We start from the raw sequence: 26,997 nt of genomic DNA, 5'->3' as shown, positions 1-26,997 counted from the left end.
CCTGGAAGGACGTAAAGGAGAGCTCGAAGAAGAGTTTAATGTAGCGCAGGGCACCTTTGGCATGCTCGTCTGTTAGAAAAGCAAAGATGACCTCATGTGTCCCCAAGAGAGGGATTAGTGTTAGGGTGGACTTGGCTAACCTAGAAAGGCAAAGAGAAGAACAGTAGCACAAGACAATTCACATGGTTACAATTCACCTGACCCCCCAAGACTACAGAAAGTGTGAAATTAGATGATGTGTTCAAAGTCAAGCAGGAAGCAATGGAGAGGAGGTACTGATACAGGCTCACTGGGCTGAGAGCCTGCGCGTTAATAGACCCAATCATGGCAAAAACAACCTTGTCGTGAAGGAAGCTCTGACTTACCAAAGTGTGTGTGTGTGTGTGTGTGTGTGTGTGTGTGGAGGAGGGTTGCCTCACAATATAAGTAAGCTCACCTATATCAGATACATGCAGAACCGTGCAACCTTCCAGCTCCACTTCACCTGTCAGTGAGTCCTCATGCAAAGACTTTTATCCCTCTTCCTCTTATCACTCCAGAATTAAATACCACCAGAAGAGTCCATGTTCATCTTTCTAGCTGTTAAATCCCCAGTGCCCACACTCCACCACCGGGGAACCAGGAGGACTGCAGGGTTTGCGCCTAGTAATGGCTCTGATAAATGGCCTCCCAGCTCTGGGCTCTGCAGGAAGGGCTCCTTTCATGGTGCCCTTCACGTTGGCATGTGGGCAGATGCTGGGAGCTATGGGGCAATTGAGCCCCTGGGTTACCAGCTTCCTCCTCTGTTTTTCGCTGCAGAAGACAGGAGCGGCGTTTGGCCTCCATTTCTCCCAACCTAGGCTACATTTGCAAAAAGTAACATTTCCATGGGGGTCATGTAATCGTATTTTAATTAACAGAACTAATAAGATGTGTTTGTAAAGGTGAGCTTATATGTGGAAATAAATTATATTTTCTATTCTTGGAAATGTATTCCGTTCCTCAGAGGGTGCTGCTAAATCCTGCAAGCAAGGCCTTTATTACAGAATTCATTTTCCTGGTCACATACAAAGCCCTTCCCCCGGGATGCACTCACAGCTAGGCTTAGTCTTTCTGCAAATCACACACAAAACCGAGCCCTTTTCATCCTGGAGTGGGGAAGAGAAATTTAATGCACACAACTCCATTCTCTTTTTCTGCTCATTTTCATGGTTACTGATTTGCAGCACGATTTATTTTCCAGTTGGCTGTGGCTGTTCCAGAATTCCACCTCCTCATCTCGAGGGACGTTTTTTTGTTTTACTTTCACTATGAAGAGAGAGGTTGGGGCAAGGCGATCAGCAAGGTTGGACGTCACTAGAGAATCTGAGATTCAGGAACCACATGCAGCCCACCTGTTCCTAGGATTGACGTCTGGCCGAAGTCCAGCCTGGTAGTCTGATCCTGTTCTGAACTCAGAGTCCTTCTTTTCCTAGAAACATTGTAACTGCAACCCCGGGTCAGCCGGTCAGCACTGACCTGGATCGGGCGACAGCTCCCACTGGATTACAGCGATGCCATGTTGTGGAGGGAGAGTTCCATACGTAGCCTGTCTTGCCATCCCTACCCCCACCTCTTATCCCCCCCAGGGTTTTGAAATGCATATTTAAATACGGTTTTTGTATCAAACTCCATTTCCATGGTTTGCCTGTGCCCTGTCTTGGAGCGTCTTCTGGGATAATCTACACAGGCCAGCCATGCTTACAGCCCGCACGTCAGTGAGCATGGAGTGACTGGACAGTTCAGACGACAGCCTCTCTAGTTTTGGTGACTGTTTGGATTATTACAAAGCTTGGTGGTAAGACACAAGCGAGGGGCCTGAGTGTTGGATTAGGTACAGGACTTGTAAGAACCAAAGGCATGGAGTAGCCTACTAGTGGAGGTGGTAAAGGCCAGTGCTGGCTTAGAGTCCATACAGACCCAAGCAAGCCTCAGGCACTCCCCAAGGACCTCGAAGGCCTCCCAGGCCCTGGAGCAAATCCTGGATAGTTCATAGGCGAGACCCTGGCTTCGGATCGGCCTCCAGAAAAGATGAGATGACTCCTGTGGCGCAGGAGGCATCTCACCTTTTCTGGATGTCATGGATGGGGATAGCTGCTGTCATGGATGTCGTGGATGGGGATAGCTGCTGGTTCCCCCAGAGCATCCAAAAATTGGTGGAGGCCAAAAAACCTTTGTGCGTGGATCTTTATCCTTTTGCACCCTGTTCCTAGTGCTTTTCCCAACTTGTCTAGACATCTGGTATGGGAAATGTCTTCTGGTGGAGACAAATGTTCTCCCCTTGATCCTTCTTCAGAGTATGGAGGTAAAGGAACAGTAATCCAGGACATCAGTGATGAAAATATAGGTGGTGAAATATCCTCTTCTGATATAAGTATGGAATCTTGCACATCTCCTGAACTCAGAAAAATTTGAATTGGAGGCCAATTAGCTGTGAGAGATAACCAGAGATCAAATGGAATCTGGAGGCTCTAAGTGTAGTCCTTGTTCCATTAATTGTGTTGGGGTAAGAGTTCTAGTAATTGGTGGGGGTTAAAGGTATCATATATCCCTCTGCTCCTGTTAGAATCTTGAGTAAGCCAGCATATAGATGTGTTGGAAGCATTGATGTATGACTTGGTGATATAAAGAATGTGTTGAGGATTTATGCAATTCTTGATCCGGGACTTGGCGCAGCGAGTGCATCGAAGATTTCTGCATGAATGGCGTCAATTGCAATAAACTTGTGTTTTGATTGTGCTGTGGACTTATACGTCAATGGCGCCATGGACTTTTGCTTCAATGGCTCCAGAGCTTGTGCGTCAACGATGTTGTTGCACCTTGGTGGTTTTTGTGCACTGGCTGCTCCAGCAGCTCCGTAGAGTGGCACTTTTTCTTTTTAGACTCATGATGCTTACTTGATCCCGTCCTGTCAACAGGGGAGATACTTTTGAGGAGCTCTTACTCAACTCAACTTCTGGCAAGTCAAACAAGGCTGCACTGCAGGAGGAGGACCAACTGCAGCTTCAAAGAGACTTACACAATTCCTCCATTTTCCAGGCTCTTGATTTTTGAGGACATGGAGACATTTCCATTTCTCCACAGTTGTAACAACTGATCTGGTTGTGGTCTGACTCAAGGCAGAGATAGCAGAGTTCATGGACATTCTTCTGCCACAAACACAGTCTTTGAATACATTGACTGTGGATTTCTTCTTTCCGGCAATTGTAAGGAAAAAAATAAGTTCTTAATTTTCTTTTTTTTTTTTTTTCAGGAGCACTAATAAGTGCTTTTGGGAGGCTGCTGAGGCTGTGAAGCAACATTAAAAAAAATTGTCTTTTTTTTTTTTAACAGAAAAACAGAGAGAGATAGAGGTATACCTCTGCGCTGGTGCTCAGATAAAAAAAGACTGAGGGGGATCATAAGACAATGCCCGCGTGGAAATTCCCACACATGCTCAACAGAGTAAAATTTCTGCATAGTGCGGCAGTTACAACCCTAAATAAAAGGCACGAGGATAATCTGCATGGAGAGGCAGTTATCTCTAAACAGAAGGTGTGGAGTTAACCTGCGCGGAGCGGCAGTTACAACCATCAGCAGCTTGCTGGGCAGGCTAAATGGGCCATTTGTGTTTTCTTCTATGTCATTTACTATCAGGCCGATACAGTAAGGACGCGTAAGAAAGAGTGCGGCAGTGCCGGGCGCACAGTTTAGATACTACATCAGCCTCAGAGGTAAGTGGGAAAAGAATAACTTGCAGGGAAGGGGGAAGGCAGGAAAGGAAGAGAATTTAAGAATTTTGAATTAAAGAGAAAAGTATAGGAAACATCTTTTTCATTTATTTTCCATGCCTTTCGTAGCACCTAAAACGGATCACTAATTTTTCCCTCGGTGTTTCTCCAAACTGATGTTTCAGTCACCTCCTAAACTCCTGCTGCCCTCCCAGGCCACTGCAGATAATGGACTCAAGCTGAGGTCTCAGGACTTGAGGAGCCTGCAGTGCAAAATGCCCTACCTAACTTCTGGCCAAAAGTGCTGAATTTAGGGATCAGGTGGAACTCCCCATGGTGCCCTTTTGCAGAGGGGTTTGTGTACACACATTTTACCCTTTCAGAAGTTGCATGCAATTAAATCCTGGTGATATTTGAAAACTGTATCAAATCCATAAGTGCCTTTCCTGCCCTGCCAAGTTTTTAATGGGCTATAATATACCATAATTAAAACAGAATGCTAATGGTAATAGCAGAGCACATGCTGAAAGCAACATGAGAACTCATCTGTTTTCCTGCTTGGAAAGATTATTCTTGTTGTTATTATTAATATCCTTTTCATAAAGGGGAGCTAATTACCTTATTACTTATCCATTTTAGCTGTAGATTTTAATCCCCATGATGCTGTTACAGCAACAGGCTCTGGAGGGGAATGATTCTCGTGGTTTAGCATTATAACAACAGGCTCTGGGGAAAATTCAGCCTTCTGGAAATGGAGACCTGATGATGCAGTAACACAGACCTGGATTTTTTCCTACCTGGCCCTGGAGTGCTGGTGGAAAAAGCATTTAGGACCATAGTGGGAGGGTTAGGGTGACACCTAGTGGCCAGATAAAGATACTACTGAAAGGACCACAGAGGAGGACTGCATCCACACACGTGTGCGGGTATTGCACACTGCAATATTTGGCATTTATCTGGGGGGGAGGAGTATGGGTTGGAAAGAAGATTTAAAATAGTGTGGGTACTGCACGGGCCTTTTCTGCTTGCCTTTGCCTCCTATCAAAGGAAGATAAAAAGAGGACCTGTGAGGGGGATCTGTCCATGCAGTAATTATAGATTGAATGACTCACCTACATTTTGTGTCCGTTTTGCACATCAAATTTGCTTGCAGTTTGGAAATGATGATACAAATCACCCTGATGAAGATCAGAAAGTTCACCTGCCGCATTGAGAAGAGGGAATCACAGTGTGAAAAGTGGGACAGAAATGGATCCCTCCACACTAGGTCTCGGTCTCACCTGGCCCATGGGAGGAGAGCGCCCTCACCCCGAGCCGCAGCGTGTTGTGGTACAGCAAGCGACCTGGTGATGCTCACTAACATCACTAGGGAAACACTGGCATTTCTCAGACTTGAAGCTGAGCCGGGGTAGGGGGGCAATGCTAGGCATCATTTTTTGGCAGCGGGTAAAATCAGGAAGCCATATTTCTGGGAGAATGCCAGCGCTTTTTCTCTCCATTCAAGGCACTGTAAAACCAGAAGGTGGATACCCTAGCCTGCTTTTGGAGGGACAGTCACACAGCTTTGAGACAAAAAAACAGAAAGAGGGTTTTCTGCTCTCTCTTCAAGTGCTGCATTAGCTCTGCTCTCTGGAGTACAATCATTTTAATTGACACTTCTGTGATAATCATATTTCTGGGATTCTTCATGTTAGAAATGCAAATCATATTGCACTAGGAAGTTACAAATAAAAGCTTTCTGACACTGTGAAAGAGTATGGTGGGGACTGATAGCTGCAGAGATGTCTGAAAACATCTTGAATTTTTGTCTCCTGTGGGCTTTGCCACTGTGCAGTTAAAGCAACTATTGCATGCATGTTGCTTATAACAAGTTCTGCCACGAAACACAAGCTGAAAGGGCTAATTCAGAGCCCCCTGCAACCTTCACCCAAAATAGTACGCACTTTCACTCTAGCAATCTGATGGGCATTTTAGTGCAGGCTCAGAGATAATGCTGCAGGTTACATCTCTGAGTCTTTAGATTAAATACTGGCCAAAATCTGTACAGGAAAGCTTCCCTTGGACAGTGTCTTAAGTGCTTTCTAGCAAAAAGTCCATCTTTATACCTTCCCTATAGGATTAGCATCAGGGATTGCCCTTCCTGTGGCCTCTATCCCCACAAAATTATGAGGGAGACATCATGCAGAGCCACTCCTACTCCCTCTCATCAGGAACTCCTCATGTACAGCTACTCTTACTCCCTCTCATCAGGAACTCCTCATGCACAGCCACTCTTACTCCCTCTCATCAGGATGCCTCATGCACAGCCACTCTTACTCCCTCTCATCAGGAACTCCCCATGCAGAGCCACTCTTACTCCCTCTCATCAGGAACTCCTCATGCAGAGCCACTCTTACTCCCTCTTGTTATGGTTCTGAGGTGTTGGAGTGGATTCTTGGGTACTGCAGTGATGGCCACTCCCACGGGGAGGAGCCCCATGAGGAACCGCAGTTCTAGGCTAGACTCTATACACACAGACACAGAGAATTTGTATTTATTATACAGCTTGATGGTACTGTCCGGGGAGCACCAGCAATGAGGTAACCCAGTAGAAGTAGACCAGGGGTCCTCAGCAGAGGAGACCAGTCCCACCCTCGAGTAGATGATAGGCAACGTAGGGTAGCCGAAGAAGGTCCCAGATGAAGACTCCCAGCGCTGAAGCTGAAGGTGAAATAGACTGACAGGGTTAATACTCACTGAAGTAGGTAGCTGTATCGATGAAGGTCCTGGCAGGCAGAAGTAGTTCAGTAGGAGGCACCAGAGTAAGGAGAGCAGGCCCTCGAGGAGCGAGTACCCGATATCCCTGATAGGTACCTGAAAGAGAACATAAGGGTCCCCGAGGAGCGGGTACCCAGGTTAGCGATGAATTACCCCGAAGGGCAGAGAGAGAGCTTCCTGCGGCAGCTAGGAAGCGGCAGAGCAGCTTAGACCGGAAGCAGTCCAATCCAATCCTTGCTAACTCAGTTTGCTAGCAAACGAAGGGCAGGCTAAATACCAGGATGTGATGACATCACTCAGAGGGCATGCCCCTGAGGTTCCTGCCTTGAAGTGGATAAAGATATGGGTGGCGTGTACGCGCGCACCCTAGGAGGCCCTCAGGAAAATCATGGCGAACACCGTCATTGTTGTCGTTCTGGGGACGCCTGAGAGAGCGGCATGAGACGCGGCAGCAGCCATCTTCCCAAGGCTTGAGGAGAGAGAAGGAAGAAAGGTGAGGCACAGAGGTCGAAGCCGTCTGAGACCGACGGATGGAACAATACCCCCCTTCAAAGGGCCCCCTCCAGACCCTCTACCTGGTCTTGGTTTTTGAGGATGCAATCGATGAAATTGACTAAGCATCTCTTTGTCCATGATATTAGCCAATGGTTCCCAAGAGTTTTCTTCTGGTCCGAATCCCTCCCATGACAGGAGGTATTCCCAAACTCTGCCTCTCTTTCTTACATCAAGAATGGCATCAACCTTGTACTCGATGTCTTCTTCTGCATCAACAGGAGTAGGTTCAGGTGTCTTGGTGGAAAACTTGTTAAGAACAAGCGGTTTCAGCAGTGAAACATGGAATGCATTATGAATCTTCATAGCTGTAGGAAGTTTCAGACTATAGTTGAGTGAGCCCAATCGTCGGAGAATTGGAAAGGGTCCGACAAAATGTGCAGCAAATCGAGCAGATGGAAGCTTAAGTCTTAGATGTTTGGTAGACCGCCAGACTTTATCACCAGGCTGGAATTCAGGAGCCTTGCAATGGTGAGTATCATAGCCTTTCTTTGCTCTTTGTCTTGCTTTTTGGCGCATCTCTTTATTCTTTCTCCAGAGCTGCTGTATATCTTTAGCAGTAGATTGAGCTGCCAGGGTCGACACAGAAAGTGGAAGTGGTAAAGGTGGTAAAGTTAGTTATCTGTAGACCACTTCAAAAGATGTAGATCCAGTAGATGATGCTGGATGTGAATTGATGGTGAATTCAGCCCAGGGCAACAGTTCAGCCCAGTCATTCTGTCGTGAACTGACATAGGCGCGGAGGAACTGCTTGAGAGTTCTATTCATTCTCTCAGTTTGGCCATTCGACTGAGGATGGTACGCAGAGGTGAAGTCAAGTGTAATGTCAAATTTCTTACACAAGGCTTTCCAGAACTTAGCTGTAAATTGAGCTCCTCTGTCTGAAACAATGTGTTTAGGCATGCCGTGTAGGTGAAAGATGTGAATGATGAATAATATAGCAAGTTCCATGGCTGATGGCAAGCCTGGGAGAGCCACAAAGTGAGCCATCTTCGAAAATCGATCCACTGTAACCCAAATGGTATTGTTACCTCCAGAAAGTGGCAGGTCCACCACAAAATCTGTTGCAATGTGAGTCCAGGGCTCATCTGGTGCTGGCAAGGGTTGAATCAGGCCCCAAGGACGTCCGGGCGGAGGTTTCTGTCTGGCACAATTGGAACAGGAGGCTACGTACACAAGAGTGTCTTCTTTCATGGTGGGCCACCAATAGTACTTTTGTAGCTTAGCCAGTGTTCGCCGTTGACCAGAGTGTCCGGCCAGTTTCGAATCGTGAGCCCAGGTTAGCAATTTCTTTCTTAGATTGCAGGGTACAATGGTCTTGCCTGGGGGTACCGGATGTGAGGCTGTGAGAATCACTCTCTTTGGGTCAATGATATGCTGGGGTTCATCAGGTACATCCTCTGAGAGGAAAAAGCAAGATAATGTGCTGCTCTGACATTCTTGTCACCAGGGCGATATTTCAGCACAAAGTCAAATCTGTTGAAGAACAGGGACCACCTCACCTGTCTATGGTTGAGGTATTGAGCATGATGGAGGTACTTCAGAGTTTTGAGATCAATGTAAACAGTGATCTGATGTTGTGCACCTTCAAGCCAGGGGCGCCATTCTTCAAATGCCATTTTTATTGCCTACAGTTCTTTATCCCCAATGCCATAGTTCTTCTCCACTGGCGAGAAGCGTCGGGAAAAGAATGAACAGGGGTGCAAGATCTTAGAATCACTGGTCTGGCTTAGCCCGCCCCTACATCTATGTCAGAGGCATCGACCTCCACAATGAAGGGTCGTGTAGGATCCGGATGGCGGAGACATGGCTTGCTTGAGAAGGCATCTTTTAACTTCTGAAATGCTGTCACAGCTTCCGTAGACCAAGTGGCAATGTTGGCTCTCTTCTTAGTCATTGTTGTTAATGGAACAGTCAATGAAGAGTAATTTTTGATAAAGGCCCGGTAGTAGTTGGTAAATCCCAAAAATCATCTTAGAGCTTTTAGGCCGGAGGGTTGTGTCCATTTTCGAATACTCTCAAGCTTCTGAGGGTCCATTTGGAAACCTTTGTTTGAGACAATGTACCCTAAGAAGGGCACGGATTCCTTGTGGAATACGCATTTAGTCAACTTGGCATACAAGCGGTTCTCACGGCATACAAGCGGTTCTCACGAAGCCTCTGCAGAACTCTTTTGACATCTTCCTGATGGGATTGCAGGTCCTGAGAAAATATCAAGATGTTGTCTAAGTAGAAAATGACACATTGGTAGAGTAAATCACGCAGAATATCATTCAACATGTTTTGGAAGACAGCTGGGGCGTTGCACAAGCCGAAGGGCATCACCAGGTATTCAAAGTATCCATCCCAGGTATTAAAAGCCGTCTTCCATTCATCGCCAGAGCGAATGTGAACTAGATTATAGGCTCCTTTGAGGTCAAGCATGGAGAATATCTTGGCTCCCTGTAACCAGTCAAATAGCTTCGAGATGAGTGGTAAGGGATAGCTGTCCTTTATGGTGATCTCATTCAGACCTCTGTAGTCAATGCATGGACATAATGTTCCGTCCTTCTTCCCCATTAAGAAGAATCCTGTGCCGGCAGGAGACTTGGAAGGTCTTATAAAACCTTTCTGGAAATTCTCCTGGATGACATCACTTTATTCTCCACTACGGAGAGGGGGTAGACCCTTCCTTTGGGTGGTTCCGTATTTGGCTTCAAATTAATTGCACAGTCGTATGATCTGTGTGGAGGCAAGACATCAGCAGCTTCTTTTGAGAATACATCTTGGTAAGATGCATATTGAGGCGACAACCCAGGCAACAATGGGGTAGTTGGCATGCATGGTATTGGAAAGACTTCCATCAAGCATTTGCCATGATAATCTGGACACCAACGTGAAAGCTCCAAAGTGGCCCAGTTTAATTGTGGCATATGTTTCTGCAGCCACGGTAGCTCAAGTACCAAAGGGTGCATGGCTTACTCTAGCACAAAGAAGGAAATAGTCTCTGTATGAAGAACACTGGTACGCAAGCTCATTGATTCTGTAAGCAGGGTTACTTCATCCGGTAAGGGCTCTCCATGAATAGAGGACAAAAGTAATGGAGACGTCATGGTAGTGGTAGGGATCCGCAAATGTTCCACTGGACATTTCAAAATGAAATTTCCCCCTGCCCCAGAGTCCACGAAGGCAAGGGTCTGGTATTCCAGAGGTCCACAGATTAAAGATACTGGAAGAGAGAGTGGAGGAGAGGGTGCAGTTAGACCTAAGAAGACTCCTCCCACAGGACTTAGGTCTGCCAGTTTCCCGGACTTATAGGGCATGTTTGTACAGCATGACCAGCTTGTCCACAATACATGCATAGTCCCAACCTCTTTCAAATTCGTTTCTCTTTAGAAGTCAAATGACTGTGGCCCAACTGCATTTGTGTGTAGGCCTGGGTACAGACTTGACCCAAGTCTCTCCCTGAAGTGGTCTTCTGGGAATCTTGACCTCTTGAACCTTGTCACGAAGTCTGCGATCAATTTTTGCTGCCAACTTCATCAGTTCTGCTAAGTTTTCAGGCATCTCACGAGTCACCAGCTCATATTTCAACCGGGAGTTCAAGCCTTCAAAGAAGAGGGTTTTCAGGTACCTAGGATCCCAATGTAATTCAGAAGCCAACGTCTTGAATTCAATGGCGAAGTCTGAAAAGGTTTATTACCTTGATTTAGATGAACCAGAGTTGATCCTGCTGTCGAGTACCAGGCAGGGTCATCAAATACTGATTTGAACAGTTCAAGAAACCCGGCAAGATCATTCAGGATAGGGTCATTGCGCTCCCACAGCGGTGAGGCCCAAGTCAGCGCTCTTCCGTCCAGATACGAAAGGATATAGGTGGTCTTGGCATACGCTGCAGGGAAATGGTTAGGTTGCAGAGAAAAGTGCATGCAATATTGATTAATAAATCCTCTACATTTCCAAACTTCACCCACGAAGCATGTTGGGGCAGATAGAAGCACCGTAGACTTGACCGTCAGTTCTGGCGGTGTAACATCTTTACCTGCGGTAGTCGGTGTATTCATCTGTGCGTGTAACTGGTTAAAGGCAACAGTCAAGTTGTCCAACGAATTCTGTTGTTCGGAGATTCGCTGGGCCAGGCCCGGAATGGCCTGCAGAGTGGTGAGCTGAGCCGAATCCATGGAGTTAGCAATCTGTTATGGTTTTGAGATGTTGGAGTGGATTCTTGGGTACTGCGGTGATGGCCCCTCCCATGGGGAGCATCCCCATGAGGAACCGCAGTATTAGGCTAGACTCTATACATGCAGACACAGAGAATTTGTATTTATTATACAGCTTGATGAGACTGTCCGGAGAGTGGACAGCAATTAGGTAACCCAGTAGAAGTAGTCCAGTGGTCCTCAGCAGAGGAGACCAGTCCCACACTCGAGTAGATGATAGGCAATGCAGGGTAGCCGAGGAAGGTCCCGGATGAACTCCCAGCGCTAAAGCTGAAGGTGAGACAGACTGATAGGGTTAGTACTCACTGAAGTAGGTAGCTGTTTTGATGAAGATCCTGGCAGGCAGATGTTGTTCAGTAGGAGGCACCAGAGTAGGGAGAGCAGGCCCTCGAGGAGCGAGTACCTGATATCCCAGATAGGTACCTGAAAGAGAACATAAGGGCCCCCGAGGAGCGGGTACCCAGGTTAGCGATGAATTACCCCAAAAGGCAGAGAGAGAGCTTCCTGCGGCAGCTAGGAAGCGACAGAGCAGCTTAGACCGGAGGCAGTCCAATCCAATCCTTACTAACTCAGTTTGTTAGCAAATGAAGGGCAGGCTAAATACCAGGATGTTATGACGACACTCGGAGGGGACGCCCCCGAGGTTCCCGCCATGATGTGGATAAAGATGTGGGTGGCGTGCGTGCGCGCACCCTAAGAGGACCTCAGGAAAATCATGGCAAACACCTTCGCCATTGCCGTTCCGGGGACGCTGGAGGGATCGGCATGAAGATGTGGCAGCAGCCATCTTCCCAAGGCTTGAGGAGAGAGAAGGAAGGAAGGTGAGACACAGAGGTCGAAGCTGTCTGAGACCGACGGACGCAACACCTCTCATTAGGACTCCTCATGCACAGCCACTCTTACTCCCTCTCATCAGGACTCATCATGCACAGCCACTCTTACTCCCTCTCATCAGGAACTCCTCATGCACAGCCACTCTTTCTTCCTCTCATTAGGACTCCTCATGCACAGCCACTCTTACTCCCTCTCATCAGGACTCATCATGCGCAGCCACTCTTACTCCCTCTCATCAGGATGCCTCATGTACAGCCACTCTTACTCCCTCCCATCAGGACTCATCATGCACAGCCACTCTTTCTTCCTCTCATCAGGACTCCTCATGCTCAGCCACTCTTACTCCCCCTCATCAGGAACTCCTCATGCACAGCCACTCTTACTCCCTCTCATCAGGACTCCTCATGCGCAGCCACTCTTACTCCCTCTCATCAGGACTCCTCATGCGCAGCCACTCTTACTCCCTCCCATCAGGACTCATCATGCACAGCCACTCTTTCTTCCTCTCATCAGGACTCCTCATGCTCAGCCATTCTTACTCCCTCTCATCAGGAACTCCTCATGCACAGCCACTCTTACTCCCTCTCATCAGGACTCCTCATGCGCAGCCACTCTTACTCCCTCTCATCAGGATGCCTCATGCACAGCCACTCTTACTCCCTCTCATCAGGACTCCTCATGCACAGCCACTCTTACTCCCTCCCATCAGGACTCCTCATGCACAGCCACTCTTACTCCCTCCCATCAGGACTCCTCATGCACAGCCACTCTTACTCCCTCTCATCAGGACTCCTCATGCACAGCCACTCTTACTCCCTCTCATCAGGACTCCTCATGCGCAGCCACTCTTACTCCCTCCCATCAGGACTCATCATGCACAGCCACTCTTTCTTCCTCTCATCAGGACTCCTCATGCTCAGCCATTCTTACTCCCTCTCATCAGGACTCCTCATGCGCAGCCACTCTTACTCCCTCCCATCAGGACTCATCATGCACAGCCACTCTTTCTTCCTCTCATCAGGACTCCTCATGCTCAGCCATTCTTACTCCCTCTCATCAGGAACTCCTCATGCACAGCCACTCTTACTCCCTCTCATCAGGACTCCTTATGCGCAGCCACTCTTACTCCCTCTCATCAGGATGCCTCATGCACAGCCACTCTTACTCCCTCTCATCAGGACTCCTCATGCACAGCCACTCTTACTCCCTCTCATCAGGACTCCTCATGCACAGCCACTCTTACTCCCTCTCATCAGGAACTCCTCATGCACAGCCACTCTTACTCCCTCTCATCAGGACTCCTCATGCACAGCCACTCTTACTCCCTCTCATCAGGAACTCCTCATGCACAGCCACTCTTACTCCCTCTCATCAGGACTCCTCATGCGCAGCCACTCTTACTCCCTCTCATCAGGAACTCCTCATGCACAGCCACTCTTACTCCCTCTCATCAGGACTCCTCATGCGCAGCCACTCTTACTCCCTCTCATCAGGATGCCTCTTGCACAGTCACTCTTACTCCCTTTCAGCAGGACTCCTCATGCACAGCCACTCTTACTCCCTCTCATCAGGACTCCTCATGCACAGCCACTCTTACTCCCTCTCATCAGGAACTCCTCATGCACAGCCACTCTTACTCCCTCTCATCAGGACTCCTCATGCGCAGCCACTCTTACTCCCTCTCATCAGGATGCCTCTTGCACAGTCACTCTTACTCCCTTTCATCAGGACTCCTCATGCACAGCCACTCTTACTCCCTGTCATCAAGACTCATCATGCACAGCCACTCTTACTCCCTCTCATCAGGATGCCTCATGCACAGCCACTCTTACTCCCTCTCATCAGGACTCCTCATGCACAGCCACTCTTACTCCCTCTCATCAGGATGCCTCTTGCACAGTCACTCTTACTCCCTCCCATCAGGACTCCTCATGCACAGCCACTCTTACTCCCTCTCATCAGGACTCCTTGTGCTCAGCCACTCTTGCTCCCTCTCATGAGGCACAGCCACACCTTACAACTTCTCATCTAGCTTTCATCAGGAGTCGTCATGCACTGTTGCTCTTACTCCCTTTTATCCAGCTCTCATCAAGTCATTAGAATCTCAGCTAGTTCTCATCAGGAGTCATTACATTGACACCTTCCACTTTCTCATCTTTCTCTAGGGTAACTGTGAGGCATGACCTCACTGCATGTACCTTCCCTTCCATCTCTTTATCAGGGGGGCCATGTGCACACTCCTTAATGCTCCTTATCTAATTCTCGAGAGGGAGTCATGATGCCTAGCCCCAGGATTTCTCCCCATTCTCCTGCATTCAACATATATATCAAATAATTAATCAGATCCAAATCACCAAGCATCGGTTCTTTTCATCTCTGTGCCATCTCTGTATTTCTCCAATGCAGAACGTTTACATGGAAACCCTCACAGAGGTAGCAACTGGCTGTAGAAATGCGTTTAACTGGATGTAAATCCCAGGGTCACACTTTGGTACCCTAATACCTGCAAGCACCCCAACCTTTTCCATAGATTTAATTGCAAACTTTCCTGTCAGATTTTGGGAAGCTCCCGGCTGCCACTGTCCTGGAATCACAACAGTGAAACGATGGTCACTCACCCCGATTGCTGTGAGGATGGGCAGTCTAATGATGAGCCAGTAATTCATGTTATAATTTTGGGTCCAGCAGCTGGAGATGGGGGAAAAAAAATATTTCAGTCAATGCAGAAATAAAGTCTGGATGGGAACATTTCAGTGTAAATCCGTGCACATGTTAATTAGTGGACTGGGCGGAGATTAGGGGCTGCCCGGGACTCCATGTTCTCGAGAGAGCGCTGCAGCTTTCAATTTACAGCTACGGCAGGCTGGCTCGGATGTGGGCTGTCTGGTTTTGATTCATTCTCCTCTGGACCATTCTACACAGGACGGATGGATAAAGATGGGCGATATGAACAGCACAGCCTTCACTGTTTGTTCACCAAAGGAGTATGAAACTGGTTTCACAGCAGCGTCAAACTGAGCCCTAATCTTGGATGACCTCTAAAATTCACATAAAAATTCTTTCAGCACAGAGTGGACAAAATGCACTGCAGGTGCTGTTCACGGGCAATAACCTTCAAATGTTCCAGTGAGTGTAAGGATGTCATGCAACTTGCCACTTTGTAAGCAAAAAGCAGTGGGTCACACCACCAGAAAGGCTGCAGAAGGCATGAAAGCTATTAATATAACCTAGTGCACAAAAGTGTCCAATCACCATAGCAAATGCTTCACTTCTGAAACTACAATAAACAAAATAAACTAATCCTTAGCTGCAAAGAGTCAATTTTGGAGTCATGGTCTTGCCCATTAATGATATCACTTTAGTTACCATCGATAGTCTCATTGTACACCAACGTACCCCAGGCTACAGCTCTTGAGATTGTACGAACCACTCTGGACACTTGCTCTGTGATTGAGCATCATTTACTGTACAAAATAATGTTTTTATATTCATATAACCTAATTTGGGGAGTCCATAAACTTCTTTATTGCCTCTTTGGGACTGGAACCCTGGCTAGTTGTTTCTGCAGTGTCTTTGGATTCTTCTTATGTGTGTGTGTGTGGGGGGGGGGGGGGGGGGGGAGTTAACTTTCAGGGTCCTGAGTGCTAAGGATGACTTTCCTTTGAATGCCCCTGGGAGAGGGGCCTCACTTCCCTGTTTCTGTGTCCTCCATAGAGAGGGGTGCGTGTCCTCAATGTGTGCTGTAGGTGCCAAAAACCACTCTGGAGTCACTTGTTTAGTGTTCAGAAATTTAGTGTTTAAACACTGATGAGATATGGCACAAGAAATTAATCTTCAGCACCACAGACTTCTTTTTTCAATACAGTTTTTCTTCCCTCTGTCTGTGCAGGAATAGTTTGTACCAGGGCAGGGAAGTCTTCATCCTTCAGGGCATTGAAAAGTGAAGTTCTCAGGTGGACAGGGTATTCTTATGTGAGCAGGAATCCCCTCCAGCACTGGCAAAAATGTTAAAACTGTCCTTGGCACAGAGAGGCAATTCTCTCTCTCCCCAAGGGTGAAGACACCAGATGGATGTCCTCAATGGTCTCAAATTGGTTTTACTCACAGTTAGCAGATCCTCTAAATCTCTTTGGTTCCTTCACAGTTTCTTTTCTGGATCCCCAATGGGCGGGATCCCTTGGAAACAGGTTATTCATACTACTACAGGACAGGAAGGAAAGGGCAGCCAAAACGTCCTCCTGGATCTTGAACACCGGAGTTCCTCCTTGCTGCGGGTCCACCACCTCCTCAGTCCTTGCTGAGGGTACGGAAGGGCAGCTCTTCCCTAACCTGAACAGCCCCCAGGCACAGGTGATGCACAAGCTCTTGCAAGGCTCCTACTACTTAAAATTCAAAAATCCCAAAAATATATCCAGAGGGAAAATCCAAACCATCCAGGGACTGGACTGGATAAGGGAAACCCTCCCAACTCTGGTCAGTCTCCCCAAGCCTGGCTCTTCTGACTGGTCCTGAAAAATCAACTCAGAAAAAGCTCCTCTCTACCTCTTAAATCTAAGCAAACCATAAGGGACTGCCTGCAGAGTCTCTGGAGAGGGTTGCATAAAAAACCTCTCAAGGGAACTTCCCCATTCACTAATCTATGCTCTCTCTCACTAACTAAGGGTTCACTCAGGCCTTAATGTAACAGAACATTTATATCACAGTATTCTTTACTGGTCAAAGGGACCACAATAGGCACAACATTAGCCCTGGATGTGGGCTATTTTTATGTGAGGGAATTTGAACATTTGTAGATGTCAGCATGTCCCTATGAAAATGTTAGAATGACAATTTTCTGGTTATCTGAACATGGGATGAAGCTACCTTATCATCATTTAGCACATGGCTTCACCAGCATGGTTAAAAGGGGAGGTGAAAGAAGCTATTTTAGCCAAAAGATCTTCATTCAAAAATTGGAAGAAGGATCCAACAGAAGAAAATAGGATAATGCATAAACGTTGGCAAGTTAAATATAAGACATTGATAAGACAGGCTAAGAGAGAATTTGAAAAGAAGTTGGCCATAGAGGCAAAAACTCACAGTAAAAACTTTTTAAAATATATCTGAAGCAGAAAGCCTGTGAGGGAGTCAGTTGTACCGTAAGATGATCGAGGGGTTAAAGGGGCACTTAGAGAAGATAAGGCCATCGCGGAAAGATTAAATGATTTCTTTTCTTCGGTGTTTACTGAAGAGGATGTTGGGGAGGTACCCGTACTGGAGAAGGTTTTCATGGGTAATGATTCAGATGGACTGAGCCAAATCACTGTGAACCTAGATGATGTGATAGACCTGATTGACAAACTTAAGAGCAGTAAATCACCTGGACCGGATGGTATACACCCCAGAGTTCTGAAGGAACTAAAAAATGAAATTTCAGACCTATTAGTAAAAATTTGTAACCTGTCATTAAAATCATCCATTGTACCTGAAGACTGGAGAATAGCCGAATGGTAGTACTCTGTACTGGAAGTGCCGGTGTCCCACTACAAATCGCAGATATTTTCGATGGGGAGGAAAGACTGTGATATGGGCGTAAGCGTCTTGTAGATCCAGCAAGCAGAGCCAATCCCCTTAATGTAGAAGCGGGAGCACGGTGTCCAGGGACAACATCCTGAAGCGTTCCTTGCGAAAGAACCTGTTTAAGGCCCGAAGATCGAGGATAGGGCGGAGGCCTCTGGTTTTCTTTGGGATAAGAAAATAACAAGAGTAGAATTCCCTTCTCCGCTGAGCCTTGGGAACCGATTCTACGGTTCTGGCTTTCAGTAGGGCCAAGAGTTCTGACTCGAGGAGTGCTGTGTGGTCACTCAGGCTCCATGCCAGGGTGGGCGGGAAGTCTGAGGGCACATTGTGGAAATTTAGGTGGTAACCGTGGGTGATGATGGACAATACCCATTGGTCGGTGGTGATCGGGCACCAATTGACTGCAAAGTGACACAGGCAGCCTCCCACTGGTGAATTGGTGGTCAAGGAGGCATGGCTGCTGCTCAGTGGATGTGAGTCAAAATCCCGCTGTAGGTCCCACTTGGGGAGCTAGCTGAGATCTAGGAGCCCTCTATTGACAAGGCTGAGCTCTCTGAGAGTGCTGGGTTGTACAAGTGCGGGATGTAGGAGGGTAATACCTCTGTGGCTGGTAAAATTGTTTCCTAGTGTCCCTACATGGGCCCTTTCAGGCTGCGGAAGCCGCATCCGAGGTTGCAGTGGATAGTTGACGAAGGGTTTCATGATGGTCCTTGAGCTGGGTCACTGCATCCTGAATCTTGTCCCCAGACTGGTGTTTTCCTATACAGGGGAGATCAGCCAATTTGTCCTGCACCTCTGGGCCCAATGAAGCCTTGAGCCAGGCCCAATGACTGGCACTAATGCCTGCTGCCGAGACTCTGGATGCTGTGTCGAAAGAGTCATAGGCTGCTCTGACCTCATGTTTTCCAGCCTCCAATCCTTTCTGGAGGATTAAGGCTAAGCCCTCCTGGAACTGCTGTGGCAGGGTCTCTGAGAATTCCTGGATTTGTTTCCAGAGAGTCCTATTGTATTGGGTCATATAAAGTTGGCACGCTGCTATGCGAGCAATTAAAATGGACCCTTGAAACACCTTGTAGCCTAAGGCATCTAACGCCTTCTGGTTTTTTCCAGGAGGGGCAGAGCAGTGAGGACGGGTCCTTTTAGCTTTCTTCCGGACTGATTCCACAACCACAGACTGGTGAGGTAATTGGCTCTTTTGAAACCCCAAGGTTTGCTGTACAAGGTAGGTTGCATCGGTCTTTTTGTTGACTGGAGGTACCGTACCTGGGTGTTCCCAGAGGTGGCACAAGAGGTCGAAGAGAACCTCATACACCGGGATTGCCATAATCTCTTTTGGAGCATCCACAAACTGTAGGATCTCCAACATTTTGTGTCTAGCATTCTCCTCTATTAGAAGTTTGAATGGAATTGTTTCAGACATCTGTCTGACAAAACTGGCAAAGGAGAGGTCTTCTGGAGGGGAGTGTCGCCTTTCTTCCGGGGGTGAAGGCTCTGAAAGAAGTTCCTCTGAAACCTGTGAGGAATGGTCAGAGGAGGCATCATCCCATGGATTATAGGGGGGCTTTCCTTCATCCACCAGACCTCCAGATGGAGGGGAAAAAGCTAGACCCAAGGGATGGGAAGTTGGCACCGATGGACGGTGGAGCCGCACCGAGGCAGGTGGCGCTGGCACCGATGAAACCGAGGTCAGGGAGGGGCACTGAGGCACCATTGGTCCTGACGGTCTCAGAAGGGGTTCTAGCATCAGTGGGTCTTGTGTAGGGGAAGGGCCAGTGGCCGCATCTTCTTCTGAGGAACCCAGAATCGGTATTGATGCCGGGGGAGGCATCAGTGGTTGGCTCGGTACCAAAAGACCCGATGGAATGGGTTGCGATGATAGAGCACCGATAAGGGTGTCCAAGCGCTCGAGGAGCGATGCCAACACTGAGGCCACTGGTTCCAGCACCGGCACCAGTGACGACTGGAAGCCCAGAAGGGCATTCAGCATTGCCTGTTGGACAACATGGTCCAACTCCTCCCTAAAGGCTGGCGTGGATAACATGGTGCCCAGGGTGGAAGGCAGGCTAGGCGTCACCAGAGCATCCATGGGGTCCGTGGAGGCTCTGTGCCCAGCACTGATGTCGCTGGGGAAGGATGGGGGCTCCTCTCCCCAGGCTCTCTTTGGAAGCGGCTGGCCGAGGCCGATGCTGCTCCGGTGTTGGTGCCGGCACCAGACGGTAATGTATGTCGGTGCCGGTGTCAGTGTTTCCCGCGGTGCTTGGCCCGGTGCTTCTCTGGCGCCAAGGATGACGATGCGGAAGCCTTAGAATGAGTCAATGCCGGCAAAGGTCGGTCTCCTGCTCCTTGGTCCTCCTGGCAGGGCTTCGATGGAGCATCAAAGTCGATGGAGCGGTTTGTTTGGGCCCAAACAAATACTCCACCTTCTCCAGGAGGGCGTGCCGGCCTTTGGGGGTCATCTGGGCACAGCTCTGGCAACAACGGACGTCGTGGGAAGGCCCGAGGCACAGGACGCACCAGTGTGATGGTCCATTATGGACATCGTCCGTGGGCACTCAGGACACTTCCTGAAACCCGTCGTCATTATTAAAAATAGGCTGGTGTGGTCGGTGGTCATCAGACATGGTGAGGTGAAGAAACGGGAACCGACAGTTTCATCGCGAAATAACTCACCGAACGTCGGAGGAGTCGAAGCGTGATGGGGGACCCCAGGATGGGGTGAAGAACGAAGAAAACTTCAAAATTTTCCGTGAGGGAAATTCATACAGAGCTCCAATAACCACAAAGCAACTGCTGCACAGAAAAAAAAAGACTGAAGGGGGACCCTGTGTGGCCACAGGGTTAGTGGCATGCTGGGTATGCTCAGTGTGCCAGTCAAAGTTCTAGAAACTTTGACAAAAGTATTCCGTGACAGGGCTCCGTCTGATGATGTCACCCATCTGTGAGGACTACATCCTGCTTCTCCTGGGAGAACAATATTTGTCAACAATGAAAATCTACAAAAGATTAGTGCAAGAGACAAAAAGAAATGACTATACAGCTAAAATTAACTACATCAGGGGTGGGCAAGTCCGGTCCTCGAGGGCTGCAAACCAGTCGGGTTTTCAGGATACCCCCTAATGAATATGCATGGAATAGATTTGCATATAACGGAGGCAATGTGAATGCAAGTCTCTCTCATGCATATTCATTAAGGATATCCTGAAAACCTGACTAGTTTGCAGCCTTCGAGGACCGGAATTGCCCACCCCCACCCTAAATCATTCACAGGAACTATTCTGGAGTGTGAAAAGATTGACCGAAAAGAAAGAAGTGATTGATGAGCCTCCAACATATTTTAGTGGATAAGGCAGATAAGCTTCAAGCAAGTCTTCCTGTGTGTACTAAAGGGCCTGAGAACTCAGAAGAGATTAATGAGTGCAGGTTGGATGCATTTTACCTCTTTATATGAATCAGAATTATTGAAGTTGATGTGAAGGGTGAACTCAAATTGTTATGCCTTGGATCTATGTTCTTTCTGGATAATGCAACATTTACAGGATTGTACTTCAAAGGTAATATTGACTATCATTAACGCCTCTTTAGAGGAAGGTCATGTACCTAATTTGTTAAACAGAGCTATAATTTGTCCTGTAAAAAAGAATCTGGCTTTATCTGCACATCAGATAAATATTGTGGATACCTAAAGGTTAGAGGATGAAAATGAAGAAAAGTGCATGGATGAGGTTGGGAGGGGTAACTTGCTGGTGTGGCGGATACTACCCTTAACCAATAAGCCTTGATTATTTTGATGCAACGGCAATATTGCTCGCAGCTTCAACAGCAGGGGAAATAGGGATTTGGATTTATACAACATCCAATGAGGCCCCCATCTTTTACGGCCTGGGGAACTGATAGACGCAACATTGCTCTCCGCTTTGACGGCAAGGGGCAGGAAAGAGGAAATGGATTCAGAAACAATCAACACGGGCCCTGACTTTTATGGTCTGGGGTACTGATTCGCAGACATAAAAGAAAAAGCACAGAATTGTTTCTACAGCCAGGCCCATAAGCAAAGTATGTCAAGCAGCACTGTCTGAATTTTCAAGAAGGCTCTTCATTCAGTAAAAATATTGCAGTACTTTTTGGGGGGTTTATCATATAGCTTGGGGATAACCGCATGAAGTGGCAGTTGCTACCCTTAAGAGAAACATTGGAGTAACCTGTATGGTGCAGCAGATACTACCACAAGAAGCTTGTTGGGTAGATTGGATGGACCATTTGATCCTTTTCGCCAACAGTACCATGTTACTATGTTATAAAATATAAATTACAGACTCATATTCAACTTACCATCTTTAAGTAAAATTATGGAGAAATGGGTTCTCTAACAGAAGATTTTATAGAAGACAACAATATCCTAATCAGTATGTATTTAGAAAAAAAAATTATGAGATCAAGATACTATTAATATCAATGTTGGATATCTTGTGGCAAAAGATGGATTAGTGGGTGTATTGGCATTATTAGTTCAATTAGACATATCCACAACTTTTGATACTGTCTCCCATGAATTAATGATTACACAATTAAGGTTTATTGGCACAAAAGATAAAGTACTTGTGTGATTGTCATCATTTCTAGAAAATGGGATGCAGCAGATAATAAGTGAAACATAATCTGGTTGGAAAGTAATGAAGATAGGGGAGCCACAGGGATCAGCATTATCAGCTGTACTCTTCAATTTGTATTTAATAACTGCTGAGGAAAATTCTTTTATCTTTGGGGCTTAGCTATTTCATCGATGCTGATGTCATATAATTTATTTTACCGTGTGAGTGATCCTGCTGGAAAGCCGCCAATGAACAACTAACGAAAGTGTCTGAATAGAATTAGTGTTTGGATGAGTAGGAACAGATTAGCCTTCTCAGATACCCATGACACACAATAGTCGACAGAACTTCCTGCAGGAGCAATGGATCTCCATATTACCCATGTCCAGAATAAGAGCCCCCTGACTCTGCTTTGTTTATACTAATAATTCCTCCGCTATCTCAAGCCTTTCCTTCCTTCCAGCAGCCTATGCTTCCAAGTTTAATTTCCCTGTTAAATGTAACTTTGTTTTTTCATGCTCAACCTATTGTTTTTGGTTAATGTTCTTGGTTCAGTTCCCCAATTCGATGTAAACCGATCTGATATGGTCTCTACCATGAAGGTCGGTATAGAAAAGTGTTAAATAAATAAATAAATAAAATATTTGAAGAAATCAGTATTTCTTTGGTTTGGGAGAAAAGCTACAGAAAACCTGACTCCGTTAGTAACTGATTGTTCATCTTTCCCATTAATACAAAAGACATAGGGGCAGATTTTCAAAGGGTTACGTGCGTAACCCCTGAAAAGCTGCCCTTTCCATCCCCTGCGCGCGCTGAGCCTATCTTGCATAGGCTTGGTGCCGCGTGCAAGCCCCGGGATGCGCGTAAGTCCCGGGGCTTTTCTGGGGGGGCATGTCGGGGGCATATGTCACGGCCGGCGCGTCATTGGGGGGCGTTCCGGGGCGGGGGGCGGGCGGGGTTCCGGCCCAGGGGCATTCCAGGGGCATGGCCGCGGCCTCTGGACCAGCCCCCGGACCAGAACATGGCGCACCGGCAGCCGGCCGGCGCGCGCAAGTTACTCCTGCCTCGGGCAGACGTAACTTGTAAAATAAAGGTGGGGGGAATTAGTTAGGGCTGGGGGGTGGGTTAGATAGGGGAAGAGAGGGGAAGGTGGGGGTGCCGGAAGGAAAGTTCCCTCTGAGGCCGCTCCGATTTCAGAGCGGCCTCAGAGGGAACGGAGGATGGCTGTGTGGCTCGGCGCGCGCAGGCTGCCGATTTTGCACAGCCTTGCGCGCGCCGACCCTGTATTTTATAACACGCACACGGCAGTGCGCGCATGTTATAAAATCGGGAGTAGATTTGTTTGCGCCGGGTTGCGCGAACAAATCTACTCTCCCGCGCGCATCTTTTAAAATCTACCCCATAGGTCTGATTGGGTTCAAGGCTGCTTTTTAATTTTCACATTAAGACAATAACTTTTACACAGCCATGTGGGCGCACATGTATACGTGAATGCCAACTTGTGCCAAAGGATGTGGCTATTTTATACCATGTGCGCATGTATATGCGCACATGGTATAAAATAAGCCGTACGCACGTACATTTGTGCACAATTTTATATGGACGCGCGCAAATGCCTCCTCTACCGCATAAGTGGGGGGATTTTAGTAGACACTCAAGCCGACACAATTACCAGTTTCCCCAGTTTGTGCCCAGTTCACCCAGGTAAGAGATAGGACTTGCTAACCCCCCTAGTTACCCTCCATTTTACCCTGTTACCACCAACCCTTTGAACCCCACTGATAGCCTATTTTTCTTATTTTATTACTTACACGCCATCCATAGCAGTTGAAAAGTTACGCAGAAGGGGACCCCGGCATGCACTTGTGCACGTAAATACATACATGATTAAGTCTCTGAATGCCCATGTCCCGCCCATGCTTGCGTGTCTTCTAAAATCCCCCCACTTATGTGGTAGAGGTGGCATTTGCGCCCACATGACCGCGTCCATATAAAATTGTGCGCACTTGTACATGCATACGGCTTATTTTATACCATGTTGCATATACACGCGTATGTTATTTAATGGTCGCATCCACTGGCACAAGCTGACATACGCGTGTACATGTGCACCCGCATGGCTGTGTAAAAGTTACTGTCTTAATGCACCTTTTTTGCAACTTTTAATTTGTTCGCATACCAGGAGATGAACGCGTACATGGGTGCCTTTTAAAATCTACGCAGCAAGTGCCAGCCAGACATACTCATGTATCTTCTGGTTTTGGTGCACCCAGGGCTTTTAAAATTCGCCCATAAGATAGTAGCATAGTCCTCCTTTCATAGGACAGCTAAAAAAATGTATTACAAACAGGATTTTTTAACTGTAACTTTTTATTTCTAGGTTTACCTGAGAAATAATTGAGGGTATTATGGTTAGTGCAAAATGGTACAGTGCTTTTAATTACAAGAATTAGGTATAGGCAGTGTCCCTAGCCTCCTGCAGGTATGCAGTGGTAGGAAAAACCACATAATTAGCTTGTTGCTGCATAATTTACAATCTGCCTCAGAATCAACATTCTTGAAAGCTTTCACACCTCTTAAGTCAATCTTTTGAAGAAAGTTGCCTGCTTTCAATTTCAGCTCTCTCTGCTCCTTCTTCAGCCCCTCCGCTCACAAACAGCCTGCAAGGAACCTTCTTCTGTTTTTCCCCCTGTCTTGAAGTGAAGAGTGGAGGGGAAGGGGGGACTTGGAGTGTACAGAGAAAGCATTCAGAATGATTGATCCTTCCAAGATCTCTTAAATCCTTATCAAACCAAAGATGATTTTGATATAATTCCTGGATGGAGTGATGTCCCAATAGAAGAATTTCATCTTTATACAAAAGTTCTTGTACCTGCATTTGTTGCCAGTCATACACCATTTACAAAAATCAGTATGTGTTTTAGAAGTTTGCAAATGTTGGTATCCCACAGCAGGCAGAGAAGACATTAATTTCAATTCATAGAAGCCTTGATGACTGCCACTACTGTTGATAAGTCTCAATCTGTGCTAATTCAACCCCTTTTTGTACCCATTACCATGCATCCAATATGCAGTATGTGCACATATATTTCTGTGTGATTAACAGCAGGACAAACTGCTCATCATAGATTATGAGGCATTTAAACTAGGAAGCAGGGTGGAAGGAAGTGGCCAGTGAATTTGGCATGTCATTCCCAAGCAAAACAGGAAGGAAAAAAAAAGTAACAAAATAAATTATTTCAAAAAAGCAGAAAAGTTGACTAGGAAGAGCAGCTGGAAAGCATTGACTACAAATGCTCGTAGTCTGGTCAACAAAATCCCAGACCTGCGGACCTAATGGTGGAGGTGAACTTGGACATTATTGCTGTTACAGAGACATAGTTCACAAATTCTCATGATTGGGATACAGCCACCCTAGGCTATAACTTATTAAGAAAGGGCAGAGAGGACAGAAAAGGGGGAGGAGTAGCTCTCTATGTCAAAAAAGATATCCAAGCAACTGAATTGCAAGGGACATGGGTACAGAAGAAGAATTATGGACTGTCCTAAAAAAAGAAGATGGTGCTTCCATGTTTTACTGGAGTGATCTAGAGGCCACCGACTCAAACAGAAGAATTGGACAAAGAACTCATCCAGGACATCCAAAAGGTGGGAAAGAAAGGAGAAGTGTTGCTCATTGGAGATTTTAATCTGCCGGATGTGGATTGGAGTATCACTTCCGTGGAATCTACAAGAAGTAGAGAGATAGTGGATGCCCTTCAAGGGACTCTACTCAAACAAATGGCATTGGAACCCATGAGGGAAGCTGTGATATTCGATTTAGTGCTTATTAATGTTATTATTTGTGATGATTGTGGGTGGATCCTGGGGCCGGTGGCAGATGACCATGCCTTCAGGGGAAGATCCCGAGAGGGACCACCGGTCAGGCTCAGAGTTGGGAGACAGACACACACTAGTTCTTTTATTAAACAGTTTTTGAGAACCATAAGAGGTGGCAGTAGTGAGCTGGAAGAGCCCGGCTGGGCTGTAGTCCCTCAGGCACTGGAACAGCGATCCCAGGATGGCAGAGCTGTAGAGAAACTGAGATAGTGAGTAGGCAGAGTATGCAGAGTTCAGGAACAGAACCTTGATGGTAACACGCACACTGTAGTCTCTTAGAATAGCAGGAGCTGGAATGAAGTAGGCCTTCGAGGAGCGAGTACCTGGTTCCAGGGAAAGCTCTGAGAGAGAGATGGTAACTCACTGGTGTTGTAGGCAGCGGTGACTTCCTGGCAGAAGTTATATTCAGTAGCAGGTCCGGGAACGTGGGCCCTCGAGGAGCGAGTACTGGTTCCAGGCTGCGACCTGAAAAGTAAAAGAGAGAGCGAGGCCCCCGAGGAGCGGGTACCCCTGGTAAAGTCCGAGGAGGCAGAGTAGCAAGTTATGTGGAGAGCAAATCCCATCCACAGCGATACCTGGAGGCAGCTAGGTAGGAAACCCTTTCCTAACTTGATTAGTTAGCGAAATGAAAGATCTTTAAATATCCGAAGATGATGATGTCATCTCAGGGGGACGTTCCTGAGGTTCGTGCCACTGCTGGTACTTGTCGGGGCCGCACCACGCACGTGCCCTTAGGCCTCAGTAGAACATGGCGGAAGGCAGCGTCTAGCCGGTCCGGGAATGCCAGAGGAGGTCGGCAAGATGACGCCGCGGCAGCCAAACTTCCATCAACCCAGGAGGGAGTCACCAAAGAGGTAAGGAGGGAGGATTAGAGATGTCGGGCAGCGACGGTTGCAACAA

General features: G+C 47.2%; 1 protein-coding gene across 1 annotated transcript in view; it reads right to left on the bottom strand.

Annotated features, from left to right (window-relative positions):
* GLP1R (glucagon like peptide 1 receptor) overlaps window positions 1-26,997 on the bottom strand; it is a 328,220-nt gene that overhangs the window by 25,548 nt on the left and 275,675 nt on the right. The window contains exons 9-11 of the mRNA XM_029592923.1: window positions 14,689-14,758; window positions 4,841-4,929; window positions 2-140 (exon numbers count right to left, since the gene is read on the bottom strand). Of these exons, the coding sequence (XP_029448783.1) occupies window positions 2-140; window positions 4,841-4,929; window positions 14,689-14,758 (298 nt within the window). The remainder of the gene's footprint in view (window position 1; window positions 141-4,840; window positions 4,930-14,688; window positions 14,759-26,997) is intronic.

The sequence above is a fragment of the Rhinatrema bivittatum genome, chromosome 3, assembly GCF_901001135.1.
Source record: "Rhinatrema bivittatum chromosome 3, aRhiBiv1.1, whole genome shotgun sequence".
Taxonomy (NCBI): Eukaryota; Metazoa; Chordata; class Amphibia; order Gymnophiona; family Rhinatrematidae; genus Rhinatrema; species Rhinatrema bivittatum.
Note: the sequence above shows the minus strand (reverse complement) of the source record. Positions and strands in the feature narration are given on the sequence as shown.